At 38.1% G+C, this 20,557-nt stretch overlaps 1 protein-coding gene across 1 annotated transcript in view; it reads left to right on the forward strand.

Annotated features, from left to right (window-relative positions):
• Positions 1-17,468, forward strand: part of KCNJ3 (potassium inwardly rectifying channel subfamily J member 3) — a 144,140-nt gene extending 126,672 nt beyond the window's left edge. Inside the window, exon 3 of the mRNA XM_081937998.1 lies at positions 14,915-17,468. Coding sequence (XP_081794124.1) covers positions 14,915-15,504 — 590 coding nt within the window. The 3' untranslated portion in view covers positions 15,505-17,468. The remainder of the gene's footprint in view (positions 1-14,914) is intronic.
• Positions 17,469-20,557: the final 3,089 nt, after the last annotated feature.

Genomic DNA, 20,557 nt, shown 5'->3' on the forward strand with positions numbered 1-20,557 from the left:
TAAAAATAACAGCCCAACAAAAAGAAGTGTAACTGAAGCTCTGCTTAAGCAATACCTTAATATACGAATCTCAGCACATGGAAAAATGATAATCTTTTCTCACTAAATCATTCAGGTGATACAACTGAGGAGCTGATTTCCATAGGTACAACTTGATTGTCTACAGCAGATATTTTCACAGAAGATTTCTGCTGTAAAGAATGTATTATACTCAGTGGTGGGATTCACTGGTTCGGACTGATTATTAAATTGTTGGCTGGCCCTGCCCCTTCCTGCCCCACCCCTTCCAGGAGTCCCCGCACACCCCGCTTTGGCTCTCAGGTAAGTGCAGGGAGGCCTACTAGGTCCAAGAGTGTGGGGGAGTGGCGCCCCTCCATGGCTGTTTTTGTTCCCAGGGGATTCAGGAGGCCGAGTGCTGCCTGTCACACCCCCTGGCCATGCACACCATGGCCACATCCACCATGGTCATGCCCACCCAGCCAGTCATTAGGGCAGAGAACTGGTTATTAAATTATTTGAATCCCACCACTGCTTATACCCTGTACCTGTAAACACTTGTTGTACTCTGGCTAGAGAAGAAAGGGTGACATAGAAGAAATAATTTATATTGAAAGAGTGACTGGTTCCAGGTCACTTAGCTGGCTTCATGCCTTGGGTGGGACTACAATTCAGTCTCCCAGTTTCTAGCCTGTTACTTTAACAACTACAGGTTGATGTTTAGTGTCCAAAACTGGGACTTAGCAACCCTGATGTTAAGCAAAGCATCACTAAGTGGGAAATCATGGTATCATGGTTATTCTTTCTTTTTGCCCACTTTCCCATCCTTTGAAGTTAAGGTAAGTTTATTTTATTGTCATTGCGCCTTGTACAACGAAATTAAATGCAATCTTCAGTGTACATTATAACTATGTACATTATATACATAGTTAATGTACATTATAACTGTGCAGCAGCTGCCAAAAAAGCCAACACAGTTCTAGGCTGCATAAACAGAGGGATAGAATCAAGATCATGTGAAGTGTTAATACCACTTTACAATGCCTTGGTAAGGCTGCACTTGGAATATTGCATTCAGTTTTGGATGCCATGATGTAAAAATGGTATTGAGACTCTAGAAAGAGTGCAGAGAAGAGCAAGAAAGATGATTAGGGGACTGGAGGCTAAAACATACGAAGAACGGCTGCAGGAACTGGGTATGTCTAGTTTAATGAAAAGAAGGACTAGGGGAGACATGATAGCAGTGTTCCAATATCTCAGGGGATGCCACAAAGAAGAGGGAGTCAAGCTATTCTCCAAAGTACCCGAGGGCAGGACAAGAAGCATTGGGTGGAAATTAATCAAGGAGAGAAGCAACTTAGAACTGAGGAGAAATTTCCTGACAGTTAGAACAGTTAAACAGTGTAACAACTTGCCTCCAGAAGTTGTGAATGCTCCAACACCGGAAGTTTTTAGGAAGATGTTGGATAACCACTTTCTGAAGTGGTGTAGAGTTTCCTGCCTGAGCAGGGGGTGAGACTAAAACACTTCCAAGGTCCCTTCCAACTCCGTTATTCTATAAAAATAAAACACAAAACACACATCCTTCACATTCTATAAAATTGAATTGAAAACCCGATATTGCATTAGTATTGCACTGTACAGTAGAATTCAATATAGTTACTGCCCTGGGATAGAAGCTGTTTTCAGCTTATTTGTCCTTGTTTTTATTATCTTGTACCGCCTGCCAGATGGTAAACGTTAAAAAAAAGGTTCTCAAGATGAAATGGATCTTTAAGAATGTTTTGAACTTTCTTAAAGCAGTTTCCAAATAGGGGAGAGGGCAACCAATGATCCTCTGGGCAATGACCATAACCCTCTGGAGTGCTGTCCTATTTGCCACTGCAATTGGCAAACTATGCACAGGAGCAGTAAGTTAAAATACTTTCTATGGTGCAGCAGTAGACGGTCACCAGCAGTTTTTCATTCGTTGTTGTTTCCTCAGAAGTCTCAGGTAGTATAATCTCTGCTGGGCCCTTTTGATCAATGCTGCAATGTGAGTGCATGGGTCAGGTCCTCTTTTATGATAACACCCAGAAACGTAAAACTGGCCACTTGTTGCACTCGGTCTACATTGACAAGCAAGGGCTGGATGTCTGATCTATTCCTTCTATAGTCCACTATACGCTCCTTGGTCTTATTGGTGTTAAGGACCAAGTTATTGTCTCCCACCATGAAAGTAACTGGTCCACCTCATCTCAATAGGCAGACTCATCCTCCCCCGGAGATACAACAGTAAATTTGCAGATGCAAATTTGTATCTGCAAATTTAGTAATAGTATTACTAGTGTGAGTGGGAATGCAGTCATGCACATAAAGAGTGTAGAGTAAGGGACTCAACATGCAACCCTGTGGTGTACCAGTGTTAAGAATAAGGGCTGAAGAGACATGATTACCTAATCTGACCCTCTGAGAATGGCCAGACAGGAAATCCATAATCCAAATTAAAATGTGAAACCTAGCAGTAGGATAATTAATAAAATGGGAATTAATGTTTGTATTTACATTCACTCGAGAGGAAGGGATTACAAGAGAGTAACCAGGTATATAATGGGGTATATCCATTAAAAAAATGTGGTGCTGGCACCTCAAGCCTACTCAGGGATGGAAACTATAAGCATACTACATAAACAGTCCAGCATATTACCATTGTGTTCGAGATACCTCTCTTGTAATCCCTTTTTCTCTAGTCTATCCACTCTGTAAGGAGTGGGTGGGAAAACAGCTCAGTCACAGGACAACACATCTTGATTGCAGTATCAATGATATGACTGAGACATGTTGCAAAGGTCATAAATCCAGACTTTGGTCATAAAAGAATTTTTTTCAGTCATAACTTTGAACTGTCAGTGAAAAAGGCAGTTGGGTAAGTGAGGTCTACCTGAACACCACACTGGCTACTCTAAGTGTTAACAAATGTATTTAATAATATACAATAATAATAACAGCCCATATTGTAAGATTTTTGTTAAAATGTACAGAATTTTTAAAAGCAGAATTGTTTTGACTTTGAAACACTAGGTGGATAGCTGGGACTCATAAAAATCAGCCCAATGCGGGCATTCACAAAATTTTCCAATGATTTACTTCTCAGATAGCATTATAATTACCTAATATTCATAAATATTTAAATAATTCAGAAGACAAATCTCAGCAAGATTCAGATGGATAAGCTGAGACAGCTGACTGTTCACAGCATTGACCCCGAATAAATAGTACGAAGAGTTCTTTAATGTAAGACAACATTCTGCCCTTATGCTGGCCTCAAATAAAGGGCTGCATGCTAGTTATGCATAAAAAGTTGTCTCCGAAGCAAATTTTTGTTAAGGTATATTTTAAAAGACTGCCAAGTTAACTCAACACAGCCACACAAATAAAAGCTGACGTTTATTAGTTGAGTTGATGGCAATAAACCAATGCTTATATTTAACTTTCCATATCCTACGATGTAAGGAAAAAAGAAGTAATAGAAATGTGTCATTAGTTTTGTTGTTTTGTTTTAAAATGGCACAATTGAGGATAATCAAATAATAATGTTATTAGAATTATAGTGATGTTACTCTTAGCCTCCAGGAAGACAAAATTGCCCTTACCAACAGAGTATTTGTACAGTAGCTCAGGATTGAAATGAGGGTTTTTTGCTGTTCTCTGAGCTTGCTTGTTTTCTTGCAGACGTTTCATTACCCAAATTAAGTAACGTCATCAGTGTTATTGACCTTTCAAAACTGTCCCTTTCTTCAAATGTGGGTTAGAGGAGTTGAATATATACGGTATATGTTTGTTTTTATAGAATTGTTGTGTAATACCTTAGTTATTTCTTTTTTCTACTGGATTATTTTAATTGGTTATAGGCTCTGTCTGTCTGTCTGTCTATCTGTCTGACTGACTCTCTCTCTCTCTCTCTCTCTCTCTCTCACACACACACACACACACACACACACAAATTGCTTTTTATGGATTATTTGCATTCCAGAGTTAGGTATTTAAGATGGGTAGCTACATAAATTTTCTAGGTAAACTATTTAGAACTTAACATAATGTATATTGTTATTACTATTATTATTACTATTGTTGTTGTTGTTGTTATTATTTTGTGGTATATACTGAGGAAAAATAAATTTGGGAGGTCCAAGCAAACTGGAAAGAGAGGAGGCAATGGAAGAAGCTAGACAGAGGAGGACAGAGGACTAGACAGAGAAGGAAAATAAAGAGAAGCCTTGTTTAGGCATTAGAAAAGATTAAATTTGTTAGCCCCTGCCTGATATCAGCTAATCTTTAGACTAACCTTCAGAAGTATCCATGCTTTTGCATCAACTCAGTCAGAAGCTACTTGTACTTTATCAGCAAATGTAATATAACCCCCAAAATTTATAGATGGGAGCAGGGATGGGCTTCAAAAATTTTAGCAAGAGGTTCTCTGCCCGGTTGCTGGTGGGCGTGGGCATGGCCTAGTCGGTCTCCTGCACCGCAGGGGGAGGGGCATTTTTGCCCTTCCCAGGCTCCAAATGCTTTCCTTGAGCCTCCAGAGGACAAACATGGTCTCCCCAGGCTTCAGAGGTCCTCTGGAGGCTGGAAATGGGTTGGGTCCAGAGGGCCTCCAAAGCCTTCCTGAACTTCCTGTAGGCCCATTGTTTGCCCTCCCCGATCCTCTGTGTGTGCCCTGCACTTACCTGTATACAAAAGGGGCCACATGGGTACTCCTGGGAGGGGTGGGGCAGAGTGGGCGGGGCCAGCCAGGAGTGGGATTTGGGGGGTCTCCAAACTGCACCGAATCTTAGCTAGAGGTTCTCCCGAACCCCTGCAAATCCCCAGCAGCCCACCAATAATAGTCTTGTCATTGGATAGCTATAGTAACTTAAAAGTTATTAGAATTTATTTTTTAAAAAAATCCTGAAGCTCTTCTATTTATATGATTTCAGTACAGGAATTGACAATTGTGTTAAAGAAGTTTAGAAAAGTTTACTTCCTAATTAAGGGCAACAAAACAGAGAATAAGACATTAATATCATGTTTGGTTACAAACCTTGTATTCTTAAAGGATAGATTAGGAAGAAAATATATCATGTGTAATGACGTGTCAGTGCAAAAAACAAACAAAATGCAAATATTACTGCAACAATTCTGCAAGGGAAAAAATTACCAAGAAATGCCATTATAAATGGTCTGCTTGTGATTGCAATGCTACACTTCTTTCATGTTCCAAACACTGTGAGAAAATATGTTAGCATAAAAGCAGTATATTTTCTAGCTATGACAATATGCTCCTGGTCTGAAGATGGCATTTAATTGTTGCCTAAAGCATTGTGAAATAAATGTCATTTTTTAATTAGATGTAACAAAGTAGAACCATATTAAATGATTTGTTTATGAGAATTTTGTTTAAATGATTCTCTTATTCTGGCCAGGCAGATTTTTCCTCTCAAACCTTTTAATTGGCGAGCAGATCATTTAATATTTCCCATCACTTCCAGCTCCCTCCTGTGGCTCAGGCTTCCTACTCAGAACTGAGATTATTCCTGCCTTTTTGGTGATATTCTAGAGTAAATAAAACCATCCTACGAAATTCTCTCTCTCTCTCTCTCTCTCTCTCTGTGTGTGTGTGTGTGTGTGTGTGTGTGTAACAAAAGTATGTTTTTTGATTAAGAAATGGCATACAGCTACCATGTTTTAGGTAGGTAATGTAGATCACTTGAGATGAAAAGAAACAATGAATAAGCCTTTTTGTGTGATAATGTTAAATTAAGGTTTTTGCATATTCATCACCAACCTCTTTAAAAGTATCTTGCATTTATCATGGCTGATTTTCTCTCAAATTGATGTCAAAGGGAAATTTATGGTCCCCTAAGCAAAGTTTGTTAAGAACCAATTATTCTTTCAAGGAAACCTGGAAGTTTTATTATCTTTACCAGCATGTTATCCTTTTCATTCACCAATCTGTACTAAGAAAGAATTGAAATGTACATTTGGCTTTATTTTTATGGTTTATCTTGGCATGTGATTAATATCCTATGCTGAATAAACAGCTCTAAATAAAATTAATCTTAAATCTCTTAATTTGTTGATTGCTATTACTTTCTTACCACTGACATCATTCATAATGTGAATGCAAAAGTATAAACTCAGGAACAATGAGGATATCTGCATGACATTGTATAATTATATCACGTTCAGTTATGACACATTTTGAAACATATAAGTAATGATTCTCCCTATTGATTAGATTCATTATGCAAGGTAATATTCTTGCAACTTTCCTTTGTATTCCCTGCCACGACTTTCTCAGATATATATATGTATATGCATGTGTGCGTGCGTGCGTGCGTGCGTGCATCTATCTATCTATCTATCTATCTATCATCTATCTAATATATATATGTGTGTGTGTGTGTGTGTGTGTGTGTGTGTGTGTGTTGTATTTGTACTGATAAATAAATAAAGGGAGACTAGTATAGATCTATTTCGAGCTAATTAGCTCTCATCAGCTAGCTATACCCTTACTGGGATTTGAACCTGGGCTGTATTATATCTTAGGCAGGAGTCTTAGCCACTAAGCCACAGGCTCGCCTCCTTATCAGTTGAGCCAGGGAAATAGGTATGTATTTGTGTTACAACCCCTGGTATGCCTAAATATGGGAGGAAGGTCACTACTCCCTCTTTCTGTCCTTCGGCTCATCACAGAAGACCATGCAGGCAGAAAACCATATTTTTATTTTTAATGTTGCCTTTTTATATTTGTGTTGTATTTGTACTGATAAATAAATATATATCAAGGGAGCACCCCATCCCCTCCCACCAAGACTTACAGAAAGACGGCAGCTCCGTTCCCATTTTAAGCCCACATTTTGAGCCCACGCTTGAAGATGGCAGGTGCGATCCTGCCGAAACGTTGCAAAGACAATCTCAACTTTACACGGGAAAAGACCCGAATACAACAAAACCAGCATATGGGATGTGTTACATATTAGGCAGACTTGCTAGCCACTACACCACCGGTTCTCCTCCTTTATTTATCAGCACAAATACAACACAAATATAAAAAGGCAACATTAAAATAAAAATAAAAATATGGGTTTCTGCCTGCATGGTTTTCTGTGATGAGCCGAAGGACAGAAAGAGGGAGGAGTGAGCTCCCTCCCATATTTGGGCATACCAGGGGTTGTAACACAAACACACACACACACACACACACACACACACACACACACATATATATATCCCTTGATAAGTGATTTTCAGGGTCCCCTAATCTATAGCAAATTAGCAGGAATATAGAGATGGAGATGGAAAAAAATGTTCCACTGATGAATGCAATTTCATAGTAGATACTGGAATCTCTGCAGATTGTTATATAAAAATATATAAAGTTGTATAGCCCTTGGCTACATTACCACTAAGGCCAATTTAGACAAAAACAGTTTGCCACTTTACACCAAAGGCTGTTCAACTAGCTTATACTATAAGGAAATCCTGCCCAATTGTTAGGGACATTGGCAGTTAAGTACGTCTTCATTTTGGTGTGACTTTTCTTCACTCAAATATAAATAAAGCAAACACAGATAAAATAGAAAATGTTTTCAAGTTAAATATATGAATTGAGATTAAAGTTTACATTTTTTTGGTTTCAGGTTTCATTTTTCATTGAAATGGGGAGAATAGTTATGACAGTGATGGCTAACCTTTTTGGTGCTGAGTGCCCAAAGTGTGCGTGAGTGCGAAACCCCAAAACGCAATCCGAGCGCCCCCTGTGCCCCGCTTTGCCTTCCAGGTTGGTGCCAGAAGCTTTCCAGTGCCAAAATGGGATGGGGGGGCTGGGGGCACCACACGTTTTGGCTTTCAGGTTGGTGCAGGAGGCCTTGCAGGTCAAAAACAGGGTGTAGGGGACCTCGTGGTGCATTTTGGCTTTCAGGTTGATGCAGGCCTTCCAGATCCAAAATGGGGAGTGGAGGTGGGAGCACACACGCATGAATGCAATGCATGTGTCTCCCAAACATAGGTTTGCCATCAGAGAGTTATGGTATACATTTTAAATATTACCAAAGAATGATAAAACAAGCAAAATATTGAACTGGCTCTGTTCCTTCTTGTTTGGCAGTAATCAGTGACAATGTAATAAGACTCACTGCCATGCAAAGCATATAGCCAGGGGAAAAGGAGGAAAACAGGGAAAAAGTAAGAAACGTTAAAAGCTCACATTTCCATTCCAACACTGCCAGAAAACAATGTTCAAACATAAGAGGTGAAATTGATGCAGGATGTCACTTTGAAGGAATTTTAAAGCATAGACGGTCAGAATGATGATTTCAGTATTAGGAGGAATGGAAGCAGGAGATTAGCTATTTTGTTTTATATATTTTATTTTTAATTTAATTTAATTTTATTTATATCACAGCACATTTATATCTTCCAGCTTAATCAGATCCCGAAGGTTTACAGCACAAGGGGGGGGGGGGGAGTAAGTATTAAAAGCAACAGTGACAACATAATGCAATATTTTGTTTGCTTATGTATTACCTACCTTTATTACTTTCATAAATAACTAAAGACAGTGATTATTACAGATATATTAACATATCTCAAACCCTAAGTTGAAGGAGCATGAATACATATATTTCATGTGATCTTATGCTATTAAAGTGAACTTTACAGAATTAATAGAATATAGAACATACTACATTTATAACATTTTAATTTTTGATAGAATATTTGTAGCCCAGGGTTGAACTGTGCGGTCCCTGGTGCTCTCTGTTGAAGATGTTCCCTAATTAGATAATGAAACATCTGCAAGAAAACAGCTAAGTTCAAAGAGCACCAAGGGACCCCCACACACACATTTTAATTTTTTCTAAAAATCTGGTTCATTCTCTTCCTAGTTTTACTTATTATTTATATGAATTGCTATTTAAGTTGAAACCTGGCAATGCACTGTAGAAGAAATATACAATTTAAAAATAGAAGAAAATCACAGTAACAAAAGTCAAATTAATTATTAAAATAACAACATAAAATATATTGCTGGTCAATAATGTCCTAATGCAGTAATAAGCAAAACACTCTGGGGTCCATGATAAGAGTCGATGGATGATAAGGTTTGATCAAAAGTTCCAATGTTGCTAGGTTCACAGGTGCCTTTTTTCCCATTGGGAAAGGGGAGAGGTAAGCATGAGGTTTTTGTATCCTTTGGACTATCCTATCTCACAATGTCCTTTCCTTCAGGACTAACACTGGTTCTTTTCTTCTTTTTTCCCTTCTCTTTCTTTCTCTTTTTCTGATAAATCAAAATCTGCCAGCAAATTCAATTCCCCCTCTCTATCTGCAGCCCTTATTGCTATCCGAGTGTTGCATTATTTGCTTTGCAAACAATATCAGCTTTCCCTACACTAAAGGCAACCCTACTGTAGATTTATACAACCCTGTAGTTGACTATTTACTCGTGTTAGGAAAATGTCTGCTGTTACTTTGCAGCACTTAGCTTGTTCCACTGATAAATATCAAATACCAGCAGTGGGCTGGTGTAGTACCACATCTGAGTTGAGGTTAGTCTTAAATCTTGTGGCTTCCTGCATTTTGCTGCCATTACTTGTTTCCTTCTTCCTTGTGCCTGACCCATCCTCTCTGTTATTTACTGAAAAATTAAATGACCATCTTCTGACCATACAGTATTGAGGCACATGGCTAGGGAAATCAGTCCAATTTTGTTCCTCCCTTTTTTAGAAGATAGAACAATTTTACAGAATATTAATAAAGTCAAATTTTATTTTTTAAAAAAACAGGAAAAGATCAATGTAAAGTTCCATTTTAATGTTAAACTTTTTTTTAATCACACAAAACCTTTCCCCGGTAGAAGCAAAAAAATATTGAGTAGATCGAATGACAAATAGAATAGAACAGAACAGAACATAATTCTTTATTGGCCAAGTGTGATTGGACACCCAAGGAATTTGTCTTTGGTGCATATGGCCTCAGTGTACATAAAAGAAAACATACATTCATCACGAATCATAAGGTACAAGACTTAATGATCATCATAGGGTACAAATATGCAATCAAATCATACTAGGAAACAATATAAATCGTAAGGATATAAGCAACAAAGTTACAATCATACAATCACAAGTGGGAGGAGATGGGTGATAGGAACAATGAGAAGATTAATAGTAATAGTAATACAGACTTAGTAAATAGTTTGACAGTGTTGAGGGAATTATTTGTTTAGCAGAGTGATGGCGTTTGGAGAAAAAACTGTTCTTGTGTCTAGTTCAGTGTTTTTCAACCTTTTTTGGGCAAAGGCACACTTGTTTCATGAAAAAAATCACGAGGCACACCACCATTAGAAAATGTTAAAAAAATTAACTCTGTGCCTATATTGACTATATATAAAGTAATTCTCTTGAATAGGAATCAAATAAACACAAAGAAAGTATTTTATAATTACTTTATTATGAAATAGTAAGTAAACAGAAATATGAAAAATTATAAAATACTTTATTCAGTGCTATCTACAATAGCTTTGCAGACGGGAAGTATTAATGTCTCCAAGACATCCAAGGAGGGAGTGCAAATCTTTTTCAATACCGGCATTTGAGACTATCTCGGCTAGGCTCAACTCGCAGAAAGAATACAAGTCTAAACACAAGAGACCTAACTTTTTTCAAAGAAATAATCCATGCCTAGCTAAGCCTGTTGACAGGCGCAGGAAGTTCACTGCTTCCCGATACAAAACAATCGCGCTCCCATCACGAAACTCGAGGAAAGGAACGCAACACACGCTGTCCTTTTTCTCGTCTTGCAGCCTTTTTGACTACTTTCTCCTCTCCAAAAAATGTTGCTCACCAGAACTTTTGACTCCAGAAAATAAAAGGAAAAAAAGCCAAGGATCGAGGAAAACGGTCCGTCGATCCAGAGAAAGGTGTAGGGGGGGGGGGTTGTGTTGTGTGGAAACAATGTTTTATCTGGTTCAGCGGGAGGAAAGCAGACCTCGCGACCTGCCGATCCGGGAATCAAAGGTGCAACCCGGGGAGCTGAGGAGGCGCTCCCACCCTTCTGTATGGAGACATTTTGAGAGCGACAATCCTCTGGCTGTAGAACTGAGGGGACTTGTCGTGCGAGGAGGGCTTCGGAAGGAGAGGCGCTGTCACGAAGGGGAAAGAGCATATTCCAAAGCCGGCCCGTCTCCCTCAGGTTCCCCTGTCGCCCTCCTCCTCCTGCGGTTAGGCGTCCCGAGCCAAAGCTAAGTCAGGCGCCGCCAACCGCCTTGAAGCGAGGGGTTCGGGGATACCCGAACTCCCCCCACGGTCTCCACCCGCGGCCGCAACCGACGGCCCCTTTCCTTCACGGGCAACCGGAGGGAAGGAAGGAAGCGAGACAGAGGAAAGAAATGGACCCCATCCTGGCGTTCTCGCTCCCGACTCCCTTCCCCAACATGGCCCTGAATCCCCCTCCGATGGGGAGAGAAACTTTCCTGCACTTCGCCGCCCCCTCCGTTAGACGCTTCCATTATCCGCCGCGCTTCCCGACCGACCACCCGACCCGCTGCAGCCCAAGCGCGCCGCTTACTCAGAAACCGAAGCGCGCCTTCCCCAGGTCCGCGGCTAGCCGCTCTCCCTCTTCCGCCTTTTTCAATTTTTCCCACGGCACACCAGGCAACATCTCGCGGCACACTAGTGTGCCGCGGAACAGTGGTTGAAAAACACTGGTCTAGTTGTCCTAGTGTGCAGTGCTCTATAGTGTCATTTTAAGGGTAGAAGTTGAAACAATGTATGTCCAGGATGTGAGGGGTCTGTAGATATTTTCACAGCCCTCTTTTTGACTCTTGCAGTATACAGATCCTCAACGGAAGGCAGATTAACATCTTACAATAAACTCCAAGAGAAAGGGGGAAAAACCCCATAAGACTCTGGGACTTTTTTCCAGCATTAATAAACAGAAAACCTCTTTTTCCCCAGAAGTCCAGGAATGCTGTTCCTTAGACTCGGTTGTTAGCTTCTTGCCTTACCTTTTCCCAAAGAACTGCTTGCAGTTTTCAAAAGAACAAAAGTGCTTTCACATGGAGTGGAAGGGACAGAGGAAAATTCTCTTTCTGCAACATGCTTAACTAAGCATCTCTGCTTTTGCCAAGAAGATCCTGCTTGAGGCAGAAGGATATATCTTCCCTGTCTCTGAAGCATTTATTTCTATGAATAACAACACAACAGCTAGTTAAAAAGGAAAGACAGGGGTTTGTTAATAAATTCACCTGAATTTGAAAGGAATGGGAAGCTTATTTTAAATTTGCATAAAGATGTAAGAAGACTGGTCTTTTGTAATGTATAATCCCCTCTCTTCTACATTACATATTTAAGCAATGCATATTTTGCAGGAACAAATGTAATTGGTATGACTGCAGCCTGGAAAGTAAGAGATAAAAAAAGATAAGCCTATTTTTTAAACCACTGTATCACAAATTGGCTCTAAGATCATCAAACTTAATGAACTATATTTTGTTATCAATAACAGTGAAGTGTCACAGTTTTGGGAATATTGACTTCAGAGATGACTTTGACTTTATTGTTAAAATACAAGCATCATGATAAGTTGCTTACATCCAGTTGTATATCCCACTAGAAGCTTCTGATGACAAACATGCAGTGTATCCTTTTTAATATAGTTGATTTTTGCGGTGCTTGTATTGAAAGACAAACACAAGCCAAAGAGACACACTTGTTCTGATACAACCCAGAATTGGGTCAGATTTCTTATTGATTGATCAAAATAGTATGAATTTTGATTCTTGTTCTGTCAGCTATTTGTTCTGAAATGAAAATGACATGAAAAATTGATACTCTTGAAATGCTTTTGATTGCTCTTAGAATATACTTTGTTCCTTGATGTGATAACTAATTGGCTATAAGACAAACTGAAGACTCAGTTTGCAAATTCTCATTCTATATGATGTTATCTAATTCAGACATGGCTCTAAGATCAGCTGTATTCCTTCTGTTTTCCCCATCCCTTTCTAACCATCTTGCATCCTCAGGAACTTTGAAATCTTGAAAGTTTGCAACAGCCTTCAGCTGGCAATATGCATTTTACATTTTCTCCCTTATTGCAGAATATAGCAACTCTTGCTTTTTAAAGAGGGTAATTTAAGCTCCAGTAATGTATGAAAGTATAACATGTTTCTCATCAAACACTTCTTAATATAGAAATCAGTCAGTCATGAAATCTAATAATACTGGAATTCATTGAAAGGATAATGTCATTAGAAACATGCTTGGTAGGCATCTTCTCCATCATATGAATAGTAGCAGTAGTCACTAACTCCGAGAGATAGTGTTTCTAGTATTTCCCTGTTTGTATTAAGCATTTTTTTAATTTCAAGATAATCATTTTATTAATAATTCATTTTAATTTGGCATCAAGTATGGGTTAGTCCCTTTCAAATGGGGTATGCTTGGGGATTGATGTTATTCCTTAGAAGCCAGTTTTATGCCCGGTTGAGTAGTAGCCCATGGAACTACTGGGAGAGACCATGAAAAGCCTTGGAATGCTTCGACATCAATATGAAGATAACTGGCTGCTCTTCCTTTTTCATCTAATTACTAGGGAAGTTGCTAATATTCTAGATCAGCATTTGATATTGTACAATCGGAGCCAAGTTAATCTATGGAGACAAAAAGCAGATTGAAAATGGCACCACCTCCAGCTGACAAATATTCTTAAGTCATAAACTTTTGTGAGTTGCAGCTCATTTATCAAATGCATGGTGGCTGGATTGATGTAGGCTTTAAATTGGATGGTGGGGGAGGCAGATTGGCTCTATAGATGTAAGTTTCAAGAGACAGTTTAAAGTACTTTAGTAAGTTAAGAATTTTAATGTATTAAATCCTATTGTATTGAGCCATGGTGGCACAGTGGTTAGAATGTAGTACTGCAAGCTACTTCTGCTGACTGCTGGTTGCAGTTCAGCAGTTCAATTCTCATCGGCTTAGGGTTGACTCAGCCTTCCATCCTTCCAAGGTGGGTAAAATGAGGACCCAGATTGTTGGAGATAATATGCTGACTTTGTAAACTGCTTAGAGAGGGCTTTAAAGCACTGTGAAGCAGTATATAAGTCTAAGTGCTATTGCTATTGTGAAATATCTGAGATTTTCTGAGTATCTGATGATTGTAATGGACTAGATGAGAGATAATGCATTGAAATTTAAGATAGATAAAATAGAAATTATTTAATCAGGAAGTAGACATAGAATACAGTTTCAGTATGTTTGGGGTAGAATAGTATTCTTCCTGAAAATAAGTGTCAACCAAAGATGATGTGGTCAAACAAGATCTGACTTAGTTATGATACCAGTTATAGATTTTAACTAGCTACATTTAAATTGGATTAATAAACTGAACTTTTGATGGATTATCTATTCATCCACCCAGATGCCTAAGATATCTATGAATTCACAGAATATCAGTCATGTACTGTAACTCCAATTGCAGTACCCAGTTCCTTTAGAAGAGGCTGTCTTTTGCTTCCTCCTGGTTTATAGTTTTTATCTAAGGATTCATGTAATTTGTTTTAATGTATTTTCAGCATGGTTTTTGTTTTGTCTGTTAACTAAAGTAAATTGTATAACAATTCCAAATATTTCACATATGCAGCAGAACAAGATGGCAGCCTTCCAGAAATGGAGTTGAATGTCCCTAACTTACAATTGTTATAGAACAATTCGGCAAAATTTCTCAGAAGAAGCAATTGTCATGTGTTACATGTACATGGGCACCCTCACATTCCATTGATATTATTGGAAATTATGCCCAGAGAACTGGAAATCAAACCAAATGTGTTTTATGTGTAGATAATGTTATTTCCAAGTAATTCACTAAGTTTTTGTTTGCTCTTTGACTGCAGGAATGACTTGTCAAGCCAGAACATCATACACAGAAGATGAGGTTCTCTGGGGTCATCGTTTTTTTCCTGTCATTTCCTTAGAAGAAGGATTTTTCAAAGTAGACTATTCCCAGTTCCATGCAACCTTTGAAGTTCATACTCCACCTTACAGTGTGAAAGAACAGGAAGAAATGCTGCTTATGTCCTCCCCTTTAATAGCACCAGCTGTAGGGAACAGTAAAGAAAGGAATAATTCTATAGAATGTCTAGATGGCCTTGATGACTTTGGTACAAAGATACCCTCCAAACTACAGAAAATGACTGGAAGGGAAGACTTTCCTAAAAAACTGTTAAGAATGAGTTCTACTACTTCAGAAAAAGCCTATAGCATGGGGGATCTTCCTATGAAACTTCAGCGAATAAGTTCTGTCCCTGGAAACTCAGAAGAGAAACTGATATCTAAGACCACAAAAATGTTATCAGACCCTATGAGCCAATCTATGGCAGACTTGCCACCAAAACTTCAAAGGTTATCCGGAGGAGGAGGAGGCAGAATGGAGGGAAACCTTCCCCCAAAGCTGAGAAAAATGAATTCCGATCGATTTACATAACAGGAACAAACTTTTTAGGCATTACTTGAATTGCCATTATATCTAATTGGGGGCAGAAAAGCAAATGCATTTAGATAATATTTGGTGACTGGGTTTCTTTACAGCTTACAAGTACTCTGGGATAATACTCTTCCCTTTTAAGGACTGATGAAATCTACGATAAAAGATCTGAAGTTTAACTTAGGATCAGTTTGAAAGCTGATAAGCTAATACTATTTGGCATGTAGTATCATCACAAGCATGCAATAATAGTGTGCAAATTTTGCATATAGTTTTCTGGCATGGTTCTTCTTATATTTATACTGTATATTCTGGGGAAAAAATGTAAATGGAGTGTTAATTCTCCTATATTTCTTAAGCTTTGATTAATAAGTACAAACAAACGTGAGCTACTAACAGGGCAAATTATAATTTATAAAGGCACAAAATCCAGCAAAAGATGAACATTTCAGGCATGAGCATGTGCCCATTGCATCCTCCATTTCCTTCAAAAAAGACGGGGAGTTTTCTGCTAAAACATCTCCCACTTACTCAGTAACAGCAGCATGTCTCATGAGAGTAAGGAAATATGCAGGAGAAGGCTATACATAAATAAGAAACTGAATCAGATCTTTGATTAATCTTTAAATACATATTTAATTACTTTCCAGTCAATACAGTTAAATGTGTATGTTGACTTAATCATGACCATTTTTTTTCTCCTAATGTAAATTGTGATGTTTTCTTCAGACAGCTACAGTGCATGTTTTCTTTGTTCAAATAAGGCTGTAACTATTAAGAATTCTGAACACCAAAACTTTTAAGCCTTAAGCTTTTTTTTCTCTTGCTTTAACACTTTCCCCAGTTTATTTTGCTATATGAATACCCTATCTTTTCTTTACATAAAAGTCAATTCTGGTTAGAAGCAGGCAAAATACATGGCAGGCAGAGTTCTATTTTAGGCAGAGATCATAAAATCAAGAATTTTGTTGTGATACATGCTTGTTTCATTTTCATTAAAAAATAAGTATGAAATAAAGTTCAACATGGAAATATTTCCTTGATACTGATGGCTTACTCTGATACTTCATATATTAAGTAAATTTCTTTCTTCATATTAATTATTTATATCCATATTCATCCGACAGTAAAGTTAGGTTCAGATAACCCAGGACCTCAAAAGCTTACTGTGAAAGATGCGTAATTCCTTGGGAAGCGCTTTTTGGAAATCTGAGCGCAGATAGGTTCTGAGCTTTTCATAGCTTCTTAGAAATCAAAGACCTTGGGAGTAGTCATCTCAATAGTTATTCTAAGGTTCCTGATTATTGGAAAGTAACTTGCAGATTATTTTATGACAATAACATTTGTTAGGGTCTGCAGCTTCATTAATGAAACAGTAAAAGCAGCCTAATCGTCGATGCAGTCTTGCGTAAGTCCGCCTTAGCTGCACAAAGGCAAATAAAGACAAATTATAACGGTACCTACTATGCATTATCAGAAATAGACCAAGCAGCTTTAGTGCCCTTCGATAAAGTCTATGGACTGCTTCCAATGGATGTACGAAAAGGATTAAAAGGTACATTTGCAGCCCAAGGTTGCACTTTCTTTGCAAAATAGGAAGACAGATCACGGGTAAAAGGCACAAATCAGTTAAAAGGGCCATACTTGTAACTCAGAGCAGGTAGTTCTTCTGTCGTTACATTATTACGCTAATCGTTCTTGCTTCTACATGCCACTGAATCAGCCAAAATGATATTAAAAAACCAGGAAGAGATTATGATAACTCTACCTTAGAAATAGCCAAACGACTTAGAGATTCTTGGCTGGAGGCTCATCTATAGCCTGTACCTTGTTTTCCAAAGTTATTTCCAGCTACTACATGTATGTAGAGCCATCCAAATGTAACTTATTTATTCAGAAGCCACTACAGTGGATTAATTAAGAAGGGAAGCCTTACAACTACCTTCATCAGAATTCAACTGTAAGGATCATGGGGGCCGGGGGGGGGGGGGGGCAGGTATAATTTAGCAGTAAAAATGCAAGCCTTCTCTCTCTTCTTTTTTTTTGGGGGGGGGGGGCTATTTTAGCCAATACAGATTTAGAATCCTTATGATTCTTTCGTGAAATTCTTATAACCATAAACCAAAAGAGTACCAAAAAACCCACTGCACAAAATCAAGAGCCACAGTCCTAATGATAGGATTACTGATATATATATATAATTTTGTTTACAGTGTGCTACACACACAAGACATCAGGGATCAAGGAGTATAGCTGCCAGAGGTGCCTGTAGGGTAGGAAAAATGTTTAACACACAATCCAGTTGGCTTAATTATGGAAATTGTGTTACATGCTACAAGAAAGGATGAATAAATACCATGGGGAGGATTTCTTCCAAGTAAGCTAAAACCAAGCATCCAAAGCAATGATGATGGATAAACCTCAGAGCAGAACCACTCGTTGTGTAACACCAAACCTTAAACAAGGAACCAAGATACTTTAGGTGATTCCAAGGGCTTGTGTGCTCCCAGAAGAGTATTTGACTACTTTCCTTTTCTGTTAGAAACTGGTTCCTAGGCCATATCAGAAACCACTTCTGGAGTTCCCTGCGATATGCCATAATTTGAAATAGGGAACTGTTCACCGAAAAGAAAAATCCAAAATTCCCTTGAGAGTTTAATGCTAGTTGTGCTATTCTTTAGACTTTCTAACTTGCAGCCAGGGTTGAATTATAGTTGTGCAACCAGCTTAATCAGTTAATGCCTGGAAGGCAGAAATCTGGCACTAGACCTTTTTTCTTTTGCTGTGAAGCAAAGCCAAAAAGAGGGTGGGGGTGGGGGAATGCACAAATGCAGAAATCAATGAAACCTGGGCCATTCCAGCATTTGAATCACAAATATTAACAATTCAAGCTTTCATTGCCGGTATCAATTCAATGGGGCCAAGCTTCCATGCTTATAAGCCATGACTAATTATCTGGTATATTGACATTTCACCAGCAAAAATGGCTGGTATTTTCTGAGGTAAAGTGATCACAGGCAACTGAGCAGAAACTGACAAGAGTTCTTGTATTTGTAATAGAATTAATCTCTAATTAGATGTCACTGGAAAGCCAGTTTCTGATTGGTTCTTTATACAAGCGAATTTGTAATTGGTATAATTTTAACAAGTTCCAAAGGGACTATTTTTTTTTATTGGTCTGTCCGAAACCAGCTACTGATTATTATAATTATTTCAGATAAGACCGTTGAAGATTCTACGAAGTGTGGTTAATCAAGGGCTTTTTTTTTTAGGGTGACATAAAACTGGAAACCAGGTTTTGTTAACATTCAGACTTTCTTGTTAATGTTGGGAGTGTTTATAAATCTCAATAGCTTCTCTCTTTGTAACTGTGCATGACAATTTGACATGATTGCTACTACTTGTGTGTCTTTCAATTGAATCTATGCCCATTATGTAGCAGTGGATGTTCAGCTACCACTGATTTTCAAGTTGTAATATTTCTCATGTTCTTTTAGCTGAATAATTTTTTTGTTCCAATACACACCTGTGTACAACTGCAAGGTTTGTAACAAAAACTTCCAATGATGAAAGATGACTTCTGCCATCCTTAAGTGAATGAATAATTTCTTGGATTTTTCACATTAGTTTGTAGATAGTTTCTAAGTTGTATCTCTCCAGTAATGTTCAGTTTGGTTTGTAATTTTCTCAATAAAAAGGAGAACCATCTTTCCTATTCTGGGTATATAGTTTATTCTTTGTTGTATATGTGAAGCTGTTTTTATTGTTGGATTGAATCACTTGTGTGATCTTGCCACCAGAGGAACCATTAGCTGGTAAAGTCAGGATATCTTAACTCATCCAGTAATCTTTTCAGATTACACATAAGTGAGGTATGATCAGTGAGAGTTTTAATTATACTTCACTGGAGGAAATGAGGTTAGAATTAATAGTAAATTAAATAGAATTAAAACCAAAAACATGTTGGTTTTTAATATACTGTATGTTCAAATTATTATTATTTAATGATTAGAACATCCAAAAATATAAGTTGGCCATTCTTCTCTTTCATCATAAATTGAATATTTTAGTGGACACAATTCAGATGCTCTAGAAATTTCTTGAGTTCTTCCTCATTGTAACTCCAGGTCATAAAAAAGTCATCCACACATGGTTTTAAAGGTGCAGTGTCTAGTCCACATTGTTCAAATTTCTGTATAAAAATAGTAGAAACTTAACTCAGTGGGCACCCTATGTCAGCCCATTTAATTTGTTCAGAGAATTTGATGTTTCCCTAGAAATAGCTGCCAGTTAGGTCATGATGGAATAAATCGGTAAAGTTTTCAGAAAAGTTTTTCTTAATATACACAGTATTAATGTTTCCTTAATCAGCAACTTTCTAAAAAGTAAAAACACAACAAAACTGATCAGTACATTACCTTGTCTAAGACCAAGCTTATTTATTTCTCATTGAAATGGGTTGAATCCTTAATATATGACATAAGTCCACTTCAAGGCTGTAAAAGTGCAGCTAAGTGTTTTTCCATAAGACAGTGTTTCTCAACCTTGGCGACTTTAAGTCCTGTGGACTTCAACCCCCAGAATTACCCAGCCAGGGGGATTCTGAAAGTTGAAGTCCACAGGACTTAAAATTGCCAAGATTGAGAAACACTGCCGTAAGACATTAGCTGTTGAATCACATTTAAGTTTTTATGAGTTGCCTAGTATAAGAGGTCCTGGAGATTGTTCTGACAGTCCTTCATATTCATAATCACTGCAGCATTTCCTTTATCTGCTGGCAGAATAATAATATTATCTTGTGCATTAGGTTTGTTTGAAGGAACATGTTTCTCCCATTGTCAATATACTGGCGGGAGGGATGAGATTTCTTTAAAATTTGACCAATCGTGTCTTATTTCTTCTATAGCAGTGTTTCTCAACATTAAGATCTGGAGACTTCAACTCCAAGAATTCCCCCAGCTAGCATGTACCTAAAACCATGCTGGCTGGGGGAATTCTGGGAGTTGAAGTCCATGCATCTTAATGTCAACAAAGGATGAGAAAGACTAACATC

This window comes from Natrix helvetica, assembly GCF_964273705.1.
Source record: "Natrix helvetica genome assembly, chromosome: 1".
In the NCBI taxonomy this organism is placed as follows: domain Eukaryota; kingdom Metazoa; phylum Chordata; class Lepidosauria; order Squamata; family Natricidae; genus Natrix; species Natrix helvetica.